Source organism: Phacochoerus africanus, chromosome 8 (genome assembly GCF_016906955.1).
Source record: "Phacochoerus africanus isolate WHEZ1 chromosome 8, ROS_Pafr_v1, whole genome shotgun sequence".
NCBI classification, from domain to species: domain Eukaryota; kingdom Metazoa; phylum Chordata; class Mammalia; order Artiodactyla; family Suidae; genus Phacochoerus; species Phacochoerus africanus.
In genome coordinates this window covers 96,972,195-96,995,112 of record NC_062551.1, presented here as the reverse complement: position 1 = coordinate 96,995,112, position 22,918 = coordinate 96,972,195, and the positions used below count along the sequence as shown (strand labels likewise).

General features: G+C 50.2%; 1 protein-coding gene across 2 annotated transcripts in view; it reads left to right on the top strand.

Moving 5' to 3' along the window:
- The window catches only part of GNAL (G protein subunit alpha L), an 85,116-nt gene that overhangs the window by 17,624 nt on the left and 44,574 nt on the right, over positions 1–22,918 (top strand). Inside the window, exons 1-4 of one of the 2 annotated variants that reach the window (XM_047793670.1) lie at positions 3,619–3,845; positions 4,048–4,120; positions 4,803–4,857; positions 4,990–5,109. In XM_047793670.1, coding sequence (XP_047649626.1) covers positions 3,704–3,845; positions 4,048–4,120; positions 4,803–4,857; positions 4,990–5,109 — 390 coding nt within the window. In that variant the 5' untranslated portion in view covers positions 3,619–3,703. Of the gene's footprint in view, positions 1–3,618; positions 3,846–4,047; positions 4,121–4,802; positions 4,858–4,989; positions 5,110–22,918 lie in introns of those variants that run through there. The other variant, XM_047793669.1, reaches the window with a different exon arrangement.

Sequence of the window (22,918 nt, the reverse complement as noted above, 5' to 3'; positions counted from 1 at the left end):
TTAAGACCAGCTTTGCATTTCTCATCGGAAATGTGGCATCGCTGTCTAGGCATATTGCTTTCCTGTTTTGGACTGGTTAGCAGTGTTCTGTGGAACAACTGCTGGACACAGAGTGCAGATGGTGCAGCCAGGGAGCAAGGCTTTAGATGCCAGACACTTCTTACTCTCTAACATTCTGAAAACAATGGTCACGATTGTTCCTTTTAGGGTTCCTTTTAGGGTTTAGAGCAAGTACTAAATAAATTGTTCCATGGAAAGGATTTGGCCCAGTGCCAGCAATCACTGGATAATTTGTAGACAGGAGTTTTTTTTCACCCTAATTCCTGGGTTTGAACAAATGAAAACCTTTTGCTATATCTTAAGGGTTATAGGTGCTGACTTCTCTCACCCTTTCCAAGCTTTCACAGGAGTTGTTTGGTCCCCTTCTCTTCCAGCTAGCAGTTTATAGAAATCTTGGCATTAAAAATAGACAAATCCTGGAGTTCCTGTTGTGGCACATCGGAAATGAATCCAACTAGGAACCATGAAGTTGCGGGTTCCATCCCTGGCCTTGCTCAGTGGGTTAAGGATCCAGCGTTGCCGCGAGCTGTGGTGTAGGTCACAGACGCGGCTCAGATCCCGTGTTGCTATGGCTCTGGCGTAGGCCGGTGGCTACAGCTCCGATTCGACCCCTAGCCTGGGAACCTCCATATGCCATGGGTGCGGCCCCAGAAAGACAGAAAATAAAATAAAAATAGACAAATCCTTAAAAAATCCCACTCCACCATCCTATTTTGGTGCGCCTTTTCTCACAGGCCAGGTGGATGTTGCCGTGCGTGAATACTTGTGTTAACACAGGAGTGAGCCTCACAACAATCCAAACAGTCTCTTTCCACAAACTAGAACTCTTACCAGCTCAGAAATGGTGTGGCACTGCATGTTTGCTTCTGCCGTTTCAGGAAAAGAACTTTACTGCTTTTGTTTTTTAAAGAGTATCCTTATGGTACAAAACCGGACAAGCATTTTATAAATTAAAACCTGATCGTGAAATTCCTCCCATGAGAACCCACACGTGGAGCAGGAGTCACCTTTGTGGCTTCATCCATCCGTAGACTCACGGGGCATTCCACGCCAGGCCCTGAACTAGGCCTAGCGCAACAAGTGCGCATGGCAGGCTCAGCCCCACCCTCACAGAGTCCCAACTGCAGGGGACTTTTGAAGGAGCAGTTAGGGAAACCATTACAGTGGAGAGAAACAGTGCAGCACGGAGACAAGGCCCCGTCCTGGCTGTGGAGGCTGAGGCACAGATGGAAGGGTGACTAGGACTTGGCCAAGGGAAGAAGGGACCATTCATCTTACAGAGAGAGCAGCAGCCATGCACCCGAGTGATGTGCTCACAGGTTCAGCAGGTGCAAGGGTCCGAAGCGGGGGCAGCACTGGGAAGGGGAACGTGAGAGCAGAAGCCCTGAGTTTACACTGACCTAGTCTTAATGGACTGTGGCCAGGGGGTTGGGAGGTAGTGGGGACAGCGATGTAATCAGAGTTGCATTGTCACTGGGTGGCAACATCGTGCAGGTGTGCCAGAGTAAGGGAGCAGGTAGCCACTGCCAACATCCAGGTTGGACGAGTGACTGTGGCAGCAGCAGATGGAAAGAACAGGAACCTGTTCAGGAAAGAGGCCCAGAGGCGTGCGGTAACTCTGTCGGTTTGTAAGCAGGAAAAGAGTCAGGAATGACTCCTTTGTTCTGGCTTGGAAATCAGGGGCCTTATTCACAGAGAGAAGAGCAGGTTGGCGGGTTGAACTGGAGGTCCTGGGAGGCTTGGGGCGGGAGCGTGCCTGGGAACACCTGGTGAACAGGAGGTGGCTGGGTTGGAGGTCTGACTTGGCGGTAGGCAGAGCCTCCTGTGCTGAGGATGGAGGAGGCAGTTAGCACACCCTCCCCCCTGCCCCCCAGGAGGCCTAAAGGGAGAGAGGCTGCCCAGGGTCAGAGGGCCTTTTCAGGGTGGAGGGTGGGCAGGAAATAGGACCAGGGAGTCTAAAGCTGTCTCAGAGAAAGCCAAGACCACAGTTTTTGGATGGAATCTGGCCTCAGGGGAGCTGCTGATGCCCCCTGAGAGTATTTCAGCCAAGGGGGTGGGCCAAAGCCAGGTGCCAGGAGCTGAGGCCTGAACCGCTTCACCTGCAGCACGTGTAAGTTTCGGGGCATCCCGTGCTAGGGGTCCAATAGGAGCTGCAGGCCTATGGCAACCGGGGATCCTTGATCCACTGAGCCAGGCCAGGGATGGAGCCCTCATCCTCACAGAGACAACGTCGGGGACCCGCTGAGGCACGTGGGGGACTCCTAGGCCCCACTTTTAACCCAGACCCTGTGGGCGGGAGGACATGGTGTGCCTAACGCGGGCGGGACCTGAGGATGAAGGAGGGGCGGCAAGCCTAAATGGGAGTTGAACGCCTTTGTCCGCCTGAGGGAATGAGCCATACAAAAGGGAGGAGAGGACAGAGGCGAGCCGGTGAGGCCAGCGGGGCCCTGGGCGCAAGGGCGGCGGAGCGGAGGCTAGCGGTGCAGACAGTTGTGAACACGATCGGGCTGGAAGGCATGGGGACTTGACGGCAGAACCGAGCAAAGCCATGCGAAGAATTGGCACATGGTGCCAAGCCCTGGGCCTGGAGACTCGAGAGTCCGGGAGGTGGCCGCCGCGGTCACGGCTCTACGCGCCTCCCGCCTCCAGCATCGCGGCCCAAATGGCACGGTTGGGACACGCACCGGCGCAACAGGTGAGAACTAGGCACCGCCCTCATCGGTTCCCGCTGCGGTGCTAGGCTGGGGGCCACAGTGCCTTCCACAAAAGTAGCAAAGCTGTTCTGAGCGCGTAAGGGAGAGCTGGGGCGGAGGTACACGAGAGGCTGCAGGAGGTAGCGTGGGTGCGCTGGAATCGTCTAGAACAGGAACCGGGGAAGGCGGGGTCCCAGAGCCCTGCACAGACCCTCCCCCTGATAGAATATGCATGATCCTGAGCGAGGCCTCGCCCGCCGGGAGCCGGAGGCGGCGCGGGATCGCGGGAGCGCACGCCTAGACCCAGTGCCGCTCCGGCTGCGAGGGAGCCGCGCGCCGCGTCCGGACCGCACGCGGGTGAGCTTCGGCGGGGGCCCTTCGAGGACGGCCGCCACTCCTCCCGACCCCGGGACTCCTGGCCTGGCCGCCCCCAGCTGGCTCCCCCTCCCCGCTGCGTGGAGGCCCCAGGGGCTCGGACCTGGAATGGGGCGCGGGTAGCCGGCAGGTGCCCGCAGTCGGCCAGCAGGGACCTGGCGTGCGCCCTCCCTCTGCGCCGCGTTTGGCCGCCACCGGCGGGGCCCCGGCACCCAGCCGAGTGTGCCTGCTCGAGGTCCCCGTGGGGGCTCCCGGCGGGGAGAGAGCCGTCGCCAAAGGGCTGGCTCGGCAGACGCGTCTCCGCTCGGTTTTTACAGCAGAGAATTCTAAATAATTCACTTTAAAAAGCATTTGGCTCCGCACGTGTTGCTTGCGTCCTCTTGAGTTGGGAGTTCGCGGTGGGCAGGGGGAGGGAGAAGAAACGCCTGTTCTGGTCGGAAAACCCCGAGAGACCAGGACATCTCTTTCAGCAGCGAGGAAGAGAGGCTGACCCAGGACCCACACACACCTGCAACTCTCCACCGCCTGGTGTGCAAATCCCTGGCTGTACCTGACGTCCAAGCAAGCGGCCAGGCATGGGGTGTTTGGGCAACAGCAAGACGTCAGAAGACCAGGGCGTCGATGAAAAGGAACGACGCGAGGCCAATAAGAAGATCGAGAAGCAGTTGCAGAAGGAGCGCCTGGCTTACAAAGCGACTCACCGCCTGCTGCTGCTGGGTAAGGCGGGGGGTGCGCGGCCTGGAGCTCGAAGGGGGCCGGGCGGGCAGAGCCGAGGCCGCGCACCGCCTGCGACCAGGGCCAGCGCCCCCCGCCGACAGCGGGCGCACACCTGAAAACGCCTGTGTTCCGTCTGGTTTGGCCTAAGAGATGACAACGGACCTGGGCCATGGGTCACGGTATTCTCTCCGTTCTTTTGCAGGGGCTGGTGAGTCTGGGAAAAGCACTATCGTCAAACAAATGAGGATCCTGCACGTCAATGGATTTAATCCTGAGTAAGGAATGACTGATTTAGGGCTTGCTTCCCAACTGCATGCAGACTTTTCACTTCCCTCCCAGTCTTTCCCCAAGTGTTTTCTCTATATAGTTTATTTGATCTTTGAGTCGGCCTTTAAGGGAGGAATATATAGAAGTGTGTTGCCGAATCTGGCATCTTTAGGCAAAGAATTTCTCTAGTTGTATCTGAATCAAAATAATTTAATTAACAAAAGATGGTATTTATTAGGTATTCTTGAGGTTTCGATCTGCATTATTGGTGTCGCTTTGAGCACACTCAACCAGTGGGTCAATAAGTATATATCTATATATCACTTGTCTGCATCTATTTTAATTCATAGCTATCCAACGTATGGGTAGATGCAAATGAAATATATTTACAGGTGTAGTCCTATAGTTTTCATATGCACTACTCCTGCGATTTTGCCCTGTTGTGTGTAACCTGTGTGATTGTCTTGAGCTAGAGATTGTGTTGTGTGCATTCAGGTTTGTTTAGAGTTCAAACCAGAGAAGAGGGATGTTTTCCTTTCCCAGATAAAAACATTTGTGCTGTTGTCTAGGGCTGATGTTGGCCTCCAGGAGTGCCATTCCAGCCCCATTGCAGCTGGGAATTGGAAATCCCACAGAACCGATCCAAGGCAGTGTGGAAGGTCAATTAACAACCATCCTCTTTTCATACAGGGAAAAGAAACAGAAAATCCTGGACATCCGGAAAAATGTCAAGGATGCTATTGTGGTAAGGACTTTTTTAAAATGGTTTTAAATCTGCTTCCTAAACCTCGTGGACAGAAATTATCCACTAGATTATCATCCATGGAGCATCCACGGTGGACGTATCCCTATTTATTTTTTCTTCATTCCACTTTAGACAATTGTTTCGGCGATGAGCACTATAATTCCTCCAGTTCCACTGGCCAACCCAGAAAACCAGTTCCGATCAGACTATATCAAGAGCATAGCCCCCATCACTGACTTTGAATATTCCCAGGTAAGTAAATCCTTACTGAAATATTTTCGATGATGCAAGATAGTTTTTAATGAGGTGGCTGACCGCAGCCGGTCTATATCCTGGGAAAGGGTCATTTGCTGCACCTCCGCCGCATTTAGGGCTGCTTTCCTGACCACCTGGATGGCAGTGATGCTCATGCAAGAGAGTGATAGGAATATTAGTTTTCTCTCGTTCAGTGGCTATGCGTGTCTTTAAAATACTGTTCTTTGGTAATTTGATTAAGCATGTTTCAAAGGAGAAAATATTTGTTTAATTTCTCAGAAAATCATTTTTGTTACAGTTGTGCCAAAAGAGTATGTGTGTGTATCCCTCCATATCAGTATTTCAGAGCTTCCACTGCCTGGTATGGTGGTCTTGAGAGAGTTTTCATTCTCAGAATCTTCTCTTCCGAGGGAAGCTGATGCAGGAACCAGGGTGTAAGACTGCTGGACCCTGTGCACCATCCCTGCTTCTTAGAACACATTTGCCCCTGTAGGCTCTGTATCTAGATGGTGGATAAGAATTACTGGGTTTGGTTGGTTGGTTTGTTTTGTTTTGTTTTGTTTTTTGTCTTTTAAGGGCCACACCCACAGCATGTGGAGGTTCCCAGGCTAGGGACTGAACCAGAGCTGTAGCCACTGGCCTATGCCACAGCCACAGCAACACCAGATCCGAGCCGTGTCTGCAACCTACACCACAGCTCACAGCAACCCCGGATCCTTAACGCACTGAGCGAGGCCAGGGATCAAACCTGCATCCTCATGGATACTAGTCAGATTTGTTTCTGTGCCACAATGGGAACTCCCAGAATTACTTTTTTTAAGCTTTTTTTTTTTTTTCATCCTCATGTGACCTTTGCATCTGATAAGCATCCTGATACAACCAGTGAAACCCCTAGACAGAGGTAGTGATGGCAAATAGCCAGAAAAAGGGGCCAGGGCATCTGGCATGGAAGGTACGCTGCTTTTTACTGAATTGTCTTGAATTGGAGGGTGTTGAGGAGATGACGGGGCGGGGGCCAAGGCCATGCTCCCCCACCCCACATCAACTAGAGCCCTGTGTCTTCCCTGCTTACAATGACAGCTTACACGTTAGGAAGGTTACCCTGAAATGCAAGATCGCAGCTGAAATCAGATTGTTGCCATTCAACTTCAGATTTACACATTGATAGACATGTATTTGAGTTCATTTGAAGAGTACCATCTTCAAAGGTAATACATTTTGGGGTAATTTTTAAGCCTCAGTCTATTGTCATGTGTGCCTCTGTGTCCAATGAGATTATGTTTATTATTGAGCCTATACTTATATGAAAGAGGAAGTTAATATCCAAGTATATAACTTTCCTTCTGGAAATTCTGTTTTAACACCTATAGTTTTCAGTAACATACATTCCATAGTCTGAAATATTCATCATTTATTAGATGGAATAGTTTTTGAATTTACATTTTGATGCTCCTCATAAAAGTTATATTTAGACAAATCTCTGACTTATGTACTGATAGCACCTGGTATAAGGCAATCAACTTTTGTTTAAAGAAAATATCTGTTATAAAAATCACAAAAGTAGAGCTAAGTAAGTATTGCAATAGTAAACATAGATTTACTAAATTTAGTACTTTTTTGAGATTAAATCATTGAGAAAGTCCTTCTGTGTTACAGCCTAATTCCCTGAGGGTTTAAGTTTATTGTCCTGTAGATATAGAATAATTTTTGAAGCAAATATGTCCTATTATTAAAAATTTTAGTAGTTCCCATCATGGCTCAGTGGTCAGTGAACCCCGCTAGTATCCATGAGGATGCGGGTTCGATCCCTGACGTGGCTCAGTGGGTTAAGGATCTGGCGTTGCCCTGAGCTGTGGTGTCGGTCACAGACGTGGCTCAGATTTGGCGTGGCTGTGGCTCTGGCGTAGGCCAGCGGCTACAGCTCTGATTCGACCCCTGGCCTAGGAACCGCCATATGTCACAGGTGTGGACCTAAAAAAAAAAGACAAAAAAATTAATTTTAGAAGGAAAAATTAGAATAATACTCAAGATTCTTTTTATTGTTAAAAATTTGAGGGTTTTGATGAGATTACTCCTTATAACAAAAAACCTACAGTATCTTAGAGGGATCTTAAGAATATCACACTTGGGTTTACTGTCCATATCACCTTCTCCTTGAATTCTACTTGAATGATATGAGAGTCACGCTGTAACAGAAGCAAGAGTGAGGCTAGCAGGTGGCTGCTGGAGGAGGTGCTGGGGGAGGCAGGGACCAGCTTTAGGGGCCAGATCTCACTGGCCTTTTAGGCCTGGTCTGTCCCAACCCGGGAAGGCTCTAAAGTGTCTGGAGTGTCTAGAGTGTTCTGGGGAGGAAGAGGCGCAGTAGAGCCACTGTCTCGGAGGCTCCTGGAACTGTCCAGGTTGAAGGCAACGGGGTGGCCGGGGATGGGATGGGTGGTCACTGGCCTGTTCACAGCGTTTTTCTCATGAGCACGTCCAGGTGGCCGAGGCTCTGAACAGGGCTGCACCCAGGACCCTGTCATTGGGCCCTATGTCTGTGCGCCCAACTCATTATTCAGGAAGTGGTAGGAAATACATGGTGTCTGGTGGTGGTCGTGACAGAACTACACCTGCTCATTTACAAAGTGGGGGCAATATTGTGGTTGCCCCCCACCTCCCCCAAACTCTTAGCACAACACCAAAGTCACTGATGAATTAAATTGGGTTATTAATTTGTTTGGTGTTTTCTTCCTAAAATGTGGGTATTGGAGTTCCTGTTGTGGCTCAGTGGGTTAAGGACCCAGCGTAGTCTCCATGAGGAGGTGAGTTGGATCCCTGGCCTCACTCAGTGGGTTAAAGATCTGTTGTTGCCGTGAGCTGTGTTGTAGGTCACAAATGCAGCTCTGATTTGACCCCTGGCAGGGAACTTCCATATGCCGCAGACACAGCCGTGTAAGGAAGAAAAATGTGGATATTGTATTAGCTCTTTTGAAAGTGTGTTCTGCTGGACTTTTTAAGGGTCGGCAGGTGAGTGAGTCTTGCTGAGCACTGTGAAAGCAGTCAGTTGGTCAGTGCCCGTAACCACCACCTGTTTGCTGAGGGGACGTTTGTCAGGCTGCATGTCATCGTAAACCCAGGGAGCAGGTGTCACTTTTCCAGCAAGCATTTGCTTGGGGTGCAGGCAGCTCCAGAGCAGACCAGGCTCAGCCCAGAGCCCAGCTGCCCTCTAGGGGTCTTGGCTTCCTTTCTCTAAAGTTGTGAGGGCAAGCCTGTGGCTCCTAGGAGCCCTGAGGAGGGTAGTGGGCTGAGAGCAGGGCTGGGGCTCTTGGTACCCCTGCCATGAGCACATTTATCTCCTGGTAGGAGTGGTGGGGGCCTCAGATCCCCATCATCGAGGCTAGTGGTCTTCCCTGTGGATTTTTAACCAACTGAATCCTCTTGCCACCCACCCACCCATGTACAAGCCTTAGAAGCCCACCATGTAAATTGGGGGCAGTACTCAGGCTGCAGCCCCCACCCCTGCCCCAGGCACCACCAGGAGGGCCCCATTGGGTGTGACAGGGTTGTGGCGGTTCCAGGAGAAACAGGCAGCCTCTTCCTCCATGGCTCTCAGGATGCGAGCTGCCAGCGCACAGAGCACAGTGTGCCCTGGTCCCCTTCTGTGCAGACTTGGGGGGTAACAAGTGAGGGCTGCGGACCGAGAGGCCACTCAGATGGAAGTTTCCATCCCCACAGCAGAACAAACCAGCACTGTCATTCAGACTGGATTTCAGTGCATCCGCAGAGCTTTGCATCTTGCGGTGGTGGGTCCAGCAGGCTGCCAGGGAGGGGACTTGGGGTGTGAGAAGTAGGGTCCGCTGTGGCGTCCTCGCCATTGTCTGAGATTCAGAGATCTTACATGTGGCATCAGTGAGAAGGCTTCCTGTGAGAGGATTTGGGGCATAATTAATAAAGGCAGGTCCTGGTCTCTGCCTCCTTCCTCTGTCTGCACCTGACTTCCAGTCAGAGCTTCCCAAACCATACCTGGTCTTCCTGCTCGGCCGCCTCTGGCGCCCTCTGTCCTGTCTCCCATCCTGGGCCTCCCTGGATGACCTGTACCTGCCAGACCTTGGCCTTTTTTTCACCCGGCTCCCTGGGCCCAGGTTCTGCCCAGTTTTGCCACATGTTCCAACAAGCCTCTGCCATTCTTCCAGCCGAGCACTCTCCCCATACCCGCTGCCTCCTGCCCACCCCCCACCCACACCAGGGTGGGAGCTGAGACATCCCCACCCCACAGGGAGCTCACACCAAAGGGCAGTCACCTTTCCAGAGCAGATGTCTTCTCGGAACACTCAGCAGCATTTTGGACTTTTGTACATGAAATGTTTGAAGTGGCCTAAATCATGTTCTTTAGGGGGGGGGGTTTGGTGTTTTTTTTGTTTGATTGTTTGTTTTTGTCTTTTCTAGGGCCTCACCCATGGCATATGGAGGTTCCCAGGCTAGGGATCCAGTCGGAGCTGTAGCCACCAACCTACACCACAGCTCACAGCAACACCAGATCCTTAACCCACTGAGCAAGGCCAGGGATCAAACCTGCAACCTCATGGTTCCTAGTCGGATTCGTTAACCACTGAGCCATGATGGGAACTCCATGTTCTCTAGTTTTAAAAATCTCATCAAGAGACTGCCCCACTCCTCCACTCCATCCCACCCCCATCTGTGCCCCTGTGCCCCTGGGACATGCTTGGGGCTGGTCTGTGCGAGGAGCGGGCACTTCCACCATCAGAAACCTGCTCCCCCCCCCCCCCGGGACTTCTGTGCAAAGCCTAGGGGATTTAGTACTCAGATCTGCTCTGCACATCCCAAGTGCTGGTAAAAGGAACAGCTGCCCTTTAGTAATACTCTGGTTAGTCCTTAACCCTTCAAGGCTTCATTGAAGGTATTTTTTTTAAAATTCCGTCATTGGGAGTTCCCATTGTGATGCAGCAGAAGCAAATCCAACTAGGAACCATGAGGTTCCAGTTTCAACCCTGGCCTCGCTCAGTGGGTTAAGGATCCAGCATTGCCGTGAGCTGCAGTGTAGGTTGCAGCTGAGGCTCAGATCCTGTGTTTCTATGGCTGTGGTGTAGGCTGGCAGCTGCAGCACCAATTAGACCCCTAGCCTGGGAATCTCCATATGCCACCCTAAAAAGGACAAAAAAAAAAAAAATTCCATCATCATCCTTGAAATGTAATCGAAAGGTGTTTTCCCAATAAAGAATGACTTTATTTTGAAACGATAATAAACTTGCCCCCCAAATGCAAAAGTCATCCAAAGAACTCCCATGCACTTCACCAGGGTTCATCAGTAGGTAACCTCTGGGGAGTTCCTTGGTGGCACAGCAGGTTAAGCATCTGCCATTGTCACTGCTGTGGCTTAGGTCACTACTGTGACATGGGCTCGATCCCTGGCCCAGGAATTTCCACATGTCACAGGTGAGGCCAAAAAAAAAAAAAAAAAAACAACACAGTAGGTAACATCTGGCCTCGTTTGCTCTCTTGCCCCATCTGCACTTACAGGCACCTTATGAACCATTTGAGACTTGGTTGCAGCTGACCTGCTCCCTGTAATACTTCAGTGTGTATTTCCGACAAACGAGGTGGCATAGTTCCTAAAATTAGGGGGGTTATCATTAATACAGTGTCTATTCACATATCACCCATTGTTCCAATACTTACAGTGAAATTAAGGTGATAATAGAAATGCCGATGAGAACTCCTGTCAGTAGTCCATTCAGGATCTGGTGGCCTTCCCAGTGGTTCGGGGACGCTAACTAGTCCCTTGGTGAGGGTGGGGTCTGTAAAGGTACTTTTTGGAAATATTCTTTGAGACCGAATAGATACCCCATTCACCTCAGAACTGCCACGTGCTCATTTTCACACACAGGTAAATTTCATCCACAGTAACTCCTTAGGAGGGAAAGCTGTCAGCAGATCTTCCAACTCTTTCTAATTACCACAATGAGGAGTAAAGAGCATGTAGCCCAGTGTGGACGGTGCCCCTTGTCTACACTCTGGCGGCTGCTCCTTGACCTTCGGTTTTCCTACTGGACGTGGATTCCAGCGTGTCTGGTCCAGGGCCCCCTTTGTGGCCAAGCACAGTGACTGCAGGGTCCCCTGGGGCTTGGCCCAGGACTAGGACCGTCTCCTGACTCCCCGTCAGGAATCCTCGTCATCCTCAGCCACGTGTCGTCAGACAAAGGAGTTTTAGTTATCTATTCAGGGACATGCAAGAGGGTGGCCAATTTTGACCTACAATGTAGCAGTAGTTTCCATAGGTTCAGTGTTTCGAGTTTTGTGCTGCCTGCCAGACTCTGTCCCTCCCACCCTGCCCTGCATCTGTGTGACAGGTGCCCCGGGGTCACCAGGCTCCCCCCTCTGGGCTGCTTTTCACTCTGGTCACTTCTACCTCCCCCCCAGGCATGTGCCCTCCCTCCCAGTCTCGTCACTGGGGCAGAAGCCTTCCAGCCCCTCCCAGAGACATCCCACCCGGTACCTCTGATTCCTGAGTCTCTAGTGCCTATTGAGCCAAAGCCAAACGTTTGGGTAACCAAGCACATGTTTGCTTATCTGTAGTTGTAACAACTATGAGTCCGGGCAGTCTGTTGAAAGGATTTTGTGTGAAATCACCCCCAAAGAGTCTCAGTACTTGTTGGGGTGGGAGAGAAGCAGGACGGCTCTCCATGTACACGTCTCTGAAATAATCTCCTTGGTCAGCTTGGTGTCCTTGGTGAGGCTCTTTGTGGAAAAGAGGGGAAGCAGGGTAACACCAGGAACCTAAGACACCAGTCTTACACAAGTGATTACACAAAATCACTGTGGCCAAGTCATTTTGGTGGCTGCAGTGGGGGCTCTTTGACACTGTGGCCAAGAACGCAGGCTTCCTAGTTTCCATCTCATCTGTGCCTCCTGCTGTCTCTATGACCTTGGATAAGTTCAGGGACATCTCTGAGCTCAGTTTTTACCAGCTATAAAATGGGGGCAATAATAATACCACCCGTCCCATGGAGTTGTGATGGGAGCGAAATGCAGTCATGCATCTAAGCGCTTGGCACTGTGCCTAGACCCTGGAAACATCCAGAAGATGTTAGTCCTGGGCGCCCTTTAACATGACGTTTGTACATGTACGTACACTGCCTTCTGAGATGTTGCCCTGTGCTAAGCTTCAGAAATGCCATTCGGGGGTTGCCATCAAATACACGTGTGCTGGGAACATGCAGAGAGCCTCGGTGAGACGCCACCCCACTTCCCCTGCCTCCACGGGAGGCAGGCAGCGAGCTCTGGTGTCCCCCTGCGTTCCTGCGGCCAACAAGGCCTGGAGGGCAGGAGGTGAGAGCTCCATGGGGCTGGGATGGAGCCCGAACCACCCACTGTCAGGTGCCCCCACTGACGGCACCTCTCAGATTGGCCCCAGAACCAGCCGGCCTCTGACTAAAGGGCCCGGCTGGGCTGTTTGCAAGGGACATATCTCCTGAAGTTTTTCAAGGCTTGGTCTGCATGGGAAGAGTCAAACATACTCTGTTCTGCGGACAGTGTTTTGATCTGGGATGGATTATGTAGTTTATATAGAAATGTAAAAGAAGGAGTTCCCGCTGTGACACAGTGGGTTAAGAATCTGACTGCCATGGGAGTTCCCGTCATGGCGCAGTGGTTAACAAATCCGACTAGGAACCATGAGGTTGCGGGTTCTATCCCTGCCCTTGCTCAGTGGGTTAACGATCCGGCGTTGCCGTGAGCTATGGAGTAGGTCGCAGACGCGGCTCGGATCCTGCGTTGCTGTGGCTCTGGTGTAGGCTGGCAGCTACAGCTCCGATTAGACCCATAGCCTGGAAACCTCCATATGCCACGGAGTGGCCCTAGAAATGGCAAAAAGACAAAAGAAAAAAAAAAGAATCTGACTGCCGTGGCATGGATCCTTGCGGAGACACAGGTTCTATCCCTGTCCAGGCACAGTGGGTTAAAGAATCTGGCATTGCCACAGTTGCAGCTTGGATTCAACCCCTGGCCCAGGCGCTTCCATATGCCATGGGCACAGCCATTAAAAAAGAAAAAAACGTAAAGGAAAACAAAATTGGGATTTTAAAGTGTTTAAGCATCTGCCGAAAATTGTTCTAACTCTCAGTTTTCATCTTTTATTGGTGGTGTTGGTTGAATGGCTTGAAACCAGTAAAAACAAGGCCCCCTGTGCCCACAGCCCTCAGGTCAAGTCCTGTCCTGAATCTAGTAGTCACAGCATCTCTGGGGTCCTCACCACACATGTGAGGAGATGGGAGCTCAGAGAAGGCAACTGACTGGTCCAGGGCAGGGGAGTCACGGAGCAGGTGGTCAGGGTTGGAGCCAGGCGTTCTCACTCCAGAGCCTGCTGTGTGGCATTCCTGGGTCTGGGAACCAGTGGTCCATTCTGGACTCCAGGTCAGCCTCGTTCCAGCTGCAGGGAAGGCGTGGTCAGGCCAGGCCAGGCCGTGTGACAGATGCTCAGCCCCAAGGAGCCACCTGAAAAGGGGAAATGCCCCAGAGTGACAGGGCTTTCTCTAGGTCACTGTGGTCCACCCCTAGCTGTTCTGCAAACAGCTCTGGTGGCTGCTCACGTCTTTGAGGAGCAAAACGCAAGTGGATGAAAATGGAAGTGGGGTGGTTATTGGCTTATTCGCTCATTCAAGCAGAATTTTCTGAATGCCTCCTGGGTGGTGTCCAGGGCGGCCTGGGAAATGGACCGTCTCAGGTACCCAATCCTGCCCCGAGGGACGGTTTATGGAACAAACTCTGAAAGTCATTGGTTTTCGCTTGAACACTCTTGCGGCTTTATTCGATTCCTTGCATGGTCAACATTTAATCATGCAGCTGTTAATAAAATCCACTATGGGAAAGATGGAGCAAGGATTCCTTTTCCAGTCCCTTGAAGCAGCACTGGGCTGCTTCCTGAGCCAGTGAGCGACAGCTGCCAGCATGTTGTTGTCCTTGAGCCCCATGGGCTGGGAGCACAGGGCTGTCAGCCCGGCCCTGAAGGCTGTCCCCAGCTTGGTTCCCACACTCTTCCTCCTCCACAGGGTCGCTTGTGGCTCCCATCACCTTTCCCGGATGTAATCCCAAAACATCTCTGTGATGAACTTCTGTTTCTAATTTTTTAAACCTCTTTTCATGCTGTTACCTGAAATGATTCTACAGGGACTTGAAACCAGTCCCCAGAGTACAGGGATTTTGCATAGTCACGTCCGTGCTCCCCTGGCCTGGCGTTTCTCCTTATCTGCTCTTTGTACATGTTTGAATCCTATTACGTAAGCCCATCTTTCAGAAAATATCTTAAAATTTTATTATGTCCTTTATATTTTAAAGAGAAGAAGTTTTTGTCCCAGTTAAGATGGGCCAGCTCTGAATCTGTAAATATTTTAAGGACTTTAGAAACTAAATACCTGTGGGAGCCTCTCTGGCTCTGTGAAATCAAGCTTTCCAGCTGTAAATGGAAGCATGGGGCCTCTGTACGGTTTTCAGGATTATTCCAACCAGCCCCAGTGATGTGGGTGCATCACAGTGAGCCCAGGGTTTCAAGGGATGGACTCAGCTCTGGGCCGCACACAGTGTGTTAGCCAATTTGCCTTTCCCATCTGTAAAATGGGAGAATAGTACCTTTTCATGGGGTTGTCCTGGGGGGTGAATTAGGTCACACTAGAAAACTTGGTAAGAAAAGAGCAGAGTAGCTATGAATTACTGCTGTTGTTACTGTTGGCCAAGTTCTAACACTAGAACCAGAAAGGGGCCTCAATCACAAGAAAATTACCAGGAAACTCAACGTGACATACACATTGCTGCCAGCCATACCCCTGGAAGATGTAAGTCACCCAGGGCCTAGGTGACTGATGCCAGGTGTTCTCCAGGTGTCTGTCATTGTGACTGACTCAGAGCCTGGGAACACAGGATCGATATTCTGCAAGTTCGATTTTATTTTATTTTTTTTGAAGCTTATTTTTATTTTACTATTTTTATTTTTCCATTATAGTTGATTTACAGTGTTCTGTCAATTTCTACTGTATAGCAAAGTGACTCAGTCATACATACACACACACACACATATATACTTTTTTTCATATAATTCTCCATCTTGTTCCATTACAAGTGACTAGACATAGTTCCCTGTGCTATGCAGCAGAATCTCATTGCTTATCCACTCCAAATGCAATAGTTTGCAACTATTAACCCCAGACTCCCAGTCCAGCCCACTCCCTCCTCGTCAGCAACCACAAGTCTGTTCTCCTTGTCCATGAGTTTCTTCTCTGTGGAAAGCTTCATTTGTGCCTTATATTAGATTCCAGATACAAGTGATATCATATATTATTTATCTTTCTCTTTCTGACTGACTTCACTTAGTATGAGTCTCTAGTTCCATCCATGTTGCTGCAAATGGCATTCTTTTGTTCTTTTTATGGCTGAGTAGTATTCCATTGTGTATATACACCACATCTTCCTAATCCAATCATCTGTCGATGGACATTTAGGTTGTTTCCATGCGTGCAAGTTCAATTTTAAATATCAACCAGGGAAAGACTGAAGCTCCTCAGTGCTCTCTGTGGCTGTTTCAATTTAAGATGTGAGTGTAAGGAATGTATGATTTATTTTTCCTTATCGACACTGTTTTGTTTTGTTTTGTTTTTCCTTTTTTGGCTGTACCTGCAGCATATGGAAGTTCCCAGGCCAGGGATGGAATCTGAGCCAGACCTGTGGCAAAGTGGCCTTAACTCTTATAGGCAACTTTTCAACGTGGCACATCCATGGTTACTGCAAATAAAGCATCCCTGACCTACACGTAAAAAGCTGGGCTTCAGAAATGCCTAACCGTTGAACTCTGAAGTTTCCTTTGTGTCAGCCAAGCCAGGGGGCCCAACCCAGGATTGAGCCTTATCACTATACACCTTTAAAAACGTGAAAGTTCTGAAATTACCCTGTGTCTTAGAATAGATAAGCACATTGAATGTGACAGTGTTCTCCTCCCATACACCCCCTCACCCCCAAAATCTATTATTAACATGGTACTACATCCAGAATGGAGAAAATACAGCATTTTTTGGAAAATTAAACAACATCATATTGCTTCAAAAAAAGAGCAGTTGTAGATGTTCCCTTGGCTAATTGCATAATTTGAAAAACTCATTTTATGTAATGAACACATTACTGATAATTTTGAAGATAAGCCTTGTCTTTTGTGAGAGATGTGTATCTATGTAGATATTGAGATATATATATATATATATACTTATGTATATGTATACATATAAAATTAAAAGGACTGAAAAGCTGTATTGGTAAGTAACATGGAAAGTAAATTCTGAGTTGCACACAATAGAATCATCAGAGCTCTGAGTATTTATTCCCCCAGTTTCGAGGAAAACCTCGGAGGAGATTTCCGGCTTCTGCCAGAGGGCAGGCATTACAATGGATTTCAAAATCAAGTTTGTTTTAATTAATAAGTATTGTTGGAGTTCTCGTCGTGGCGCAGTGGTTAATGAATCCGACTAGGAACCATGAGGTTGCGGGTTCGGTCCCTGCCCTTGCTCAGTGGGTTAGGGATCTGGCGTTGCCCTGATTGTGGTGTAGGTCACAGACGCGGCTCGGATCCCACGTCGCTGTGGCTCTGGCATAGACTGGTGGCTATGGCTACAATTAGACCCTGAGCCTGGGAACCTCCATGTGCCACGGGAGCGGCCCAAGAAATGGCAAAAAGGCCAAAAAAAAAATTAATAAGCATTGTCATGAGGAATGTTTAACAGGAAACAAAGTGACACTGTTCTTAGGACCAAAGGCCCATAAGTAGGACAATGGACACAGGCCACGTGGGGCCCGCATGGGCTCCAACAGCAGTGAACATGAGGGGCTTCCACCCACGGTGACTTAGAGGGACCTGGTGTCTTTGTGTGGAAGGAAGAACAGCAGGGTTGAAAGGTGGTTAGAGCGCAACCCTCTACTTTAAGTTCAGAAACAAGCAAAACTAAGGACAGCATTGTTTCCGCCTCCAAGTGCTGGTGACACTTTTGTTGCATCAGGGTGCTCGGGTGGAGGGTGCAGGAGGGGAAGGGCTGAGGCCAAGTTGTCCAGCGTGTCCATCCATGGGGGCTGGAGGGCGCTCACTGTGGTCATTTATATGACAAAGCAGAAGACACCACGTGAGGACCAGTGAGGCTGGGGTGTCACCTGACCCTGCTCACGCGCAGCCCACGTTACAAAGAAATTGGAGTTTCCTAATTTACTAGCATATATCCTTCCTGTGACCCATCCTGTCTTAGAGAAGTGTAGAAAGATGATCACGGAGGGGCCCTGTGTGAGCACACTGCCCAACAGAGGAAAATCCTAAATCACAAGCATTTTACTGAGATTTGCACTGATGGTGACAGATGACAGGGCTTTCAGATTCACTGGCACAGTGAGTTTCAGGGTACTACCTCCATGAAGACAGATTCTGATTGTGCAGAAGACGTGGTAGAAGATCCGTATTAGTAAAAGCAACTATCGTTCTGAAAATTCCGCATCACATCCTGGCAGAAATTCTTGGAGTTCCTCAGACTGTAATTCCAGAGATGGACGCTGCTCGTCCCGTTGCGTTTTTATCATGACCATGCACCAGGGTATTTTAAAAGTGTTTTAAACTTTCAGCATTCGTGTGTGCACAGAAGGCTGCTCCTGGGGCCTGGCTGCCTAATCAAAGTCCGCACCTGCCTGAGCCTCAGTTTGTTCCTCTCTGGAACGGGCACAAGAACAGTGCCTCGTCACCGGGCTGTTGGAAGGACTGAATGAGTAAATATACGTAAAAGTTGGGGCTTTGTGTTTACCGTTCCAGATGCTCCAATTACCTATAAGGAAGAAAAGCATTTGTGGGAGCTCCCTGGTGCACAGCGAGTCAAGGATCCAGTGCTGCTGTCACTGCAGCAGCTCAGGTCACTGTTATGGTGTGGGCTCAGTCCCTGGCCTAGGAACTTCCATAAGTTCCACAAGCGTGGCCAAAAAAAGAAAAAAATTTTTTAAAAAGAAGAAGAAAATCATTTTAAACTAAACTTGTATGTTAAATGATTGCAAAGCCCGGCGACTCTGCCCATCTCAGAGTGACTGCATCCATGGCTCATGAGCCCGTGTCCAGCCCTTTCTTGAGGAGCACGTCCTCCTCACCAACACTGACCAGCTACAGAAAATAGAAATAAAAAGTGAGCCACAGGTGCAAACTGCATGTGGAATTTTGTTTTCTACCAGCCATGTTTGAAAAAAAAAAAAGCAAGCGAAGTCTCGTGTTTTACTTAACAGAGTATACCCAAAATACTACTTCAGTGTGCAATTTCTAGAAGTTACGAGATGTTTTAGAATTTCTTTTCTTAATCAAGCTTTGAAATCCACTGTGTGTGTCCCACATCAGCACACCTCAGGTTGAGGAAGCCACATGCCAGGTGCCCAAAGGCCTCCTGTCACCAGCAGCTGCCACATCAGACAGGACAGAGGCCATAATACTTCTTCTTTTACTTATTTATTTGTTTTTTTACTTATTTATTTGTTTATTTTGCTTTATAGGACCATACCTGCGGCATATGGAAGTTCCCAGGCTAGGGATTGAATCCAAGCTGAGCTGAAGCTGCTGGCCTATGCCACAGCCACCGCCACACCAGATCCATGCGGTATCTGCGACCAACCTACACCCCAGCTCACACAGCAACGCCGGATACTTAACCCACTGAGCAAGGCCAGGGATCAAATCTGCGTCCTCATGGATACTAGTCAGATTCATTACTGCTGAGCCACAAGAACTCCATAATACCTTCTTCTTAACCAGCCTGAGCAGCAGTTGTGTGACAGGTGCAGGCCAGGGGGAAGGGCCATTTGTGGTTGTTGCCGTGCTTCTCCGAGCCCCCACTGGAACCCTGGCATCCCCTGGCCCTTCGAGCCTGGGCCTGGCAGCGTGCTTCCTCTTCGCAGGGCCAGGCACAGGCATGCGCCCTCCCAGTGCTGACGAGAGCCTCTTGCTCTCCTAGAAGTTTCTCTGTGATGCTTCTCTGTCTGCAGCTCAGTGTGCGAGGTGTCCACTGTCTGGCCTGGCCTTGATCCAGCTTACCACCTGTGCATCTGCCCTGTCATTCACCATGGCCTGGCATTGGGACAGAACGCCATGTGGCCCTTTTCCGTATCTATAGGTAGTGCTACCATTGGCCATGCCGCTGTGTATAGAGCAGTGTACCTGCGAGACCTCGCCTCGCCGCACCTCCCCCGTGACACCCCTTTCACTGTGGAAAGCGGCTGTGAGCCGAAGGCCGTGTGTTTAGACATGTTCTGGCTGCCTTTGCCCAAAAAGAGCCACATGGTTTTGGGTTGTGGAGCAGAGGCGGATTGTGTGATTTTGTTCGTTCTCTTTTATGCATGCACTTTTTTAGGGCATTTAGTAATTCACTGAAAACATACAAATTAGCGTTTTACCTCTGAGCCAAGAAATCGGTTCTGGTCTGTGTGTACTTAAAAAGACTGTTGATGAATCTGAATAGGATACACAGGGGGAAAGATTCCTTTTCAGCTCCGTAGGGGGAGAAAAGCCAGCCCCTGACTTCAGAGCCTTGAAGGAGCTCCCTGGGTGTGTTCCCTTGGACCCCGGGAGCTGAGCAGCCGGGGTGTCCATGCATGAGGGAGTCAGCAAGGTGGGAGGAAGCGCGTGACTCACAATGTGCAGAGAACTCGGGTTTGGAAACGGGGACTGAGCAAGAGCCATTACTCAGTCACTGCTAATTAAAACTGGGGGCCAGAAGACAGGGAGCACAGTGGTGTTCAAAGAAAGTTCCAGATACTGTACCATTTTCAGTCTCTCAGAAGTCTGGCATTGCGGTGATTCATGCTTTTGTCAGTCCATGCTTGGCTTTTGTCCCCTGTCAGCTATTTGAAGGGAGCACCTTTCTTCCCCTGAGGTCTTCTAGATATTTCTTTTTGAGAGATTTTGCCCTGGTGGAATTTGGAAAGCAAGCCTAGAAAGGCAGGAGGTGAGAGGGCACCTGGAAGTGGGGACCACGCTTGGGTGGGTGGACCTGGGCTGCCTCAGGGACCTCATGGGTGGCCCTGTAGGGCAGTGGGGGCTTGGGGTGCCCCAGAGCAAGCCCTGTGCCTGCAGCCTCTGCTTGTAGAACAAGCGGAAATACACACAGAGGAACGAGGGCAACAGAAGTGCCAGCATGAGGACCCAGGACAAGCAAGCAGAACGCCCCCTTCCAGCCTTCATGGGGTTGTGTGTGTGGGGGGGGTCCTCATGTTTCCTCTCTCTAGTGTGAGATTAATTATCTTAGGTAAAAAGGCGGTGCTGGTGAATGTAAAACCAATTGCGCTATTTCTGTTTGGGGTTTTTGCAATGTGTCTTTCCCCAAACTGGGTCCAGACCATCGGGTGTGAGGCCATAAGGGTCGCTGAGCCCAGAGACCTGGTTTAAGGACCCCCTTCCTGCCACATGTCCCTGACCAGTCTCGGCTCCGAAGGGGTTACACGCCAGCTCCCGGGCTCAGCTCTGTGTCAGGCTGTTATTGAAGGCTTTAAAGATTTCCTCCCACCTTCCGCCTACTCTCCTGGCAAGTGAAAGACGTTTGAATTCCTGTCTCAAGGGAGAAAATTATTAAAGTAAAAGAAAATGACTGTTCTCTGTTCTAAAAAGGAGGGAGGGGAAAGGGGGCTCAGGCTCCTTTGTTCTGTACCTGTGAGGACGCATCGTGGGCGGGGCGGGGTGAGGGGCATTCTGGCTCCCCAAGACCAGGAGAAGGACGTGTACCCATCTGCCTCCCGTGTGCTTATCTCAGCATGGTGCCCGGGTCCTAAACACAGAGCAGGGTCTGTGTGGGACCATCAAAAACCCCAAGCAACTGATAGGCAGAGGAGAAGCGGGGGGGGGGAGAAGCTCCATTTACTTCCCCTGCCCCTTGAGCCCGACACCTGCCACTGAAACGAATCCCTTTGGGATCAGAGCTGAATGAGAAACAGTAACTGCTTTACATGTGACTAAAGACACTGCTGCCGCCGCCGAGGGTGGTGGTGTTTTGCACCTTTGCATTGAAATCTGTTTGTATTTTATGAACATCATTCCGCAATGTGTCTGTTCATTCCACTCACCTTTCCACGTGCCAAGCTAATGAATCTATTGTCCTGTGTTCATGGAGTCCCAGACGTGCTCAGGGTGTCAAGCTAGAGGCTCAGATGGGGGCCCGGGTGGGGCAGCAATGTTCTAGGGTTCATGGTCTAAGTAGGAAGATCGGACCAACAGGCATGAAAAGCCACAAATCAAGAGACCCTAGTGTTTAACTCAATCCTAGTCTAAAATTGGCTCTGGTTCCCACAAATACCTACAAAAGAAAACAAGAATCTGGCAGTTGCAAAAGTCTATTCTTTAAAAACTTCCAAACAGGAGTTCCCATCGTGGCTCAGTGGTTAACGAATCCGACTAGGAACCATGAGGTTGTGGGTTCGATCCCTGGCCTTGCTCAGTGGGTTAACGATCCGGCGTTGCTGTGAGCTGTGGTGTAGGTTGCAGAAGCGGCTCAGATCCCGCATTGCAGTGGATCTGGTGAAGGCTGGCAGCTACAGCTCCGATTAAACCCCTAGCCTGGGATCCTCCATATGCCATGGGAGCAGCCCTATAAAAGGCAAAAAGGCAAAAAACAAAAAAAAAAACAACTTCCAAACAATGCATTCTCCAACCCCTTTTGATGTAGAGGTATTAGAACTAAAGCCTTTGCTGCTAACACATCACTTTTTAGTGACAGCTCCGGTGCCTGGAGATGACAACACGGTGTTCAAGGAGGTGAGCTGAGCTGTCCTCAGCCTCTGCAGCATCACCTCCTTTGATCCTTAGTGACTTTCTGCCGCGGTGACCTGAGGTGTGAACATAGCATTTCAGACCATTGGGCCACCGTCATTCACTAATCAGTGCTAAAGCAGATTGGGTGATTTCCTGTGTTTGCCATCCCTGCCTTGATCACTTCCACGTCATGAAGTCTCCCCGTGTATTTAAGGAGTATTTGCTCAACACGCCCCCCGGGCAGCCTGCCCTGGGCTGGCCGAGGACCAGGAGGCACAGGGTGGGTCTGAGCACCTGTTTCATTGACGTTGCCAGCTTCTCACTTGCTTCTGCAGACTTCCCGTTTTCGTTTCCTGCTGTCCCAGTAAATAATCCTGATCAAACCTGGAGCCAATCCCATAAGCAGACCTTCAAGGTCTGAAGCAGCCCTGAGAACCTCTTGGCTGTGTGTCGTGAGTTATTCCCAAGTCAGGCCACCTCCAAAGCCCCTGGGGAGCTTTCAAAGCAAGATCCCTGTCCCTCCCTCGGAGGTTTGAGAAGGGCTTCTGGGGGGAGGTTGGAGGAATCTGTCTATTTTAAAAGCTGCCAGAGGCTTCGTCTGCGCCCTTGGGCTGGGCAGAAAGGACAGGACGCCTGGTGTGGTTCTCAGCGGCCAGTCGGGCTGGGGCCGTGGACCTGCAGTGACCCCTCTCCATGGAGTGTGGGTTGCCCGACATAAAAAATGTCGGGTCACAGTCACAGCAATAAGTCCACTTTCCTGCAGCCATTTTTGTGTTTGCAATTCATGATGTCTTGATTCGTGAAAAGTCATCGACAGTATTTTTGCTTAAAAACAGAATGTGTGATAAATTAAATGCAAAGGATGGGTCATGAAGGGGCTTGACGCCTGACTCCATTAGACACCTGTGTTCCCTAGAGGGTCATCCAGCCCCGGGCAGGGTGGCCAGAGCCTCCTGCCCCCTGTCCCTGGGCTCCCACCTCCTCCAGGACTGCGGGAGCGGGGGTCGCTTTGGCAGCTGAGAA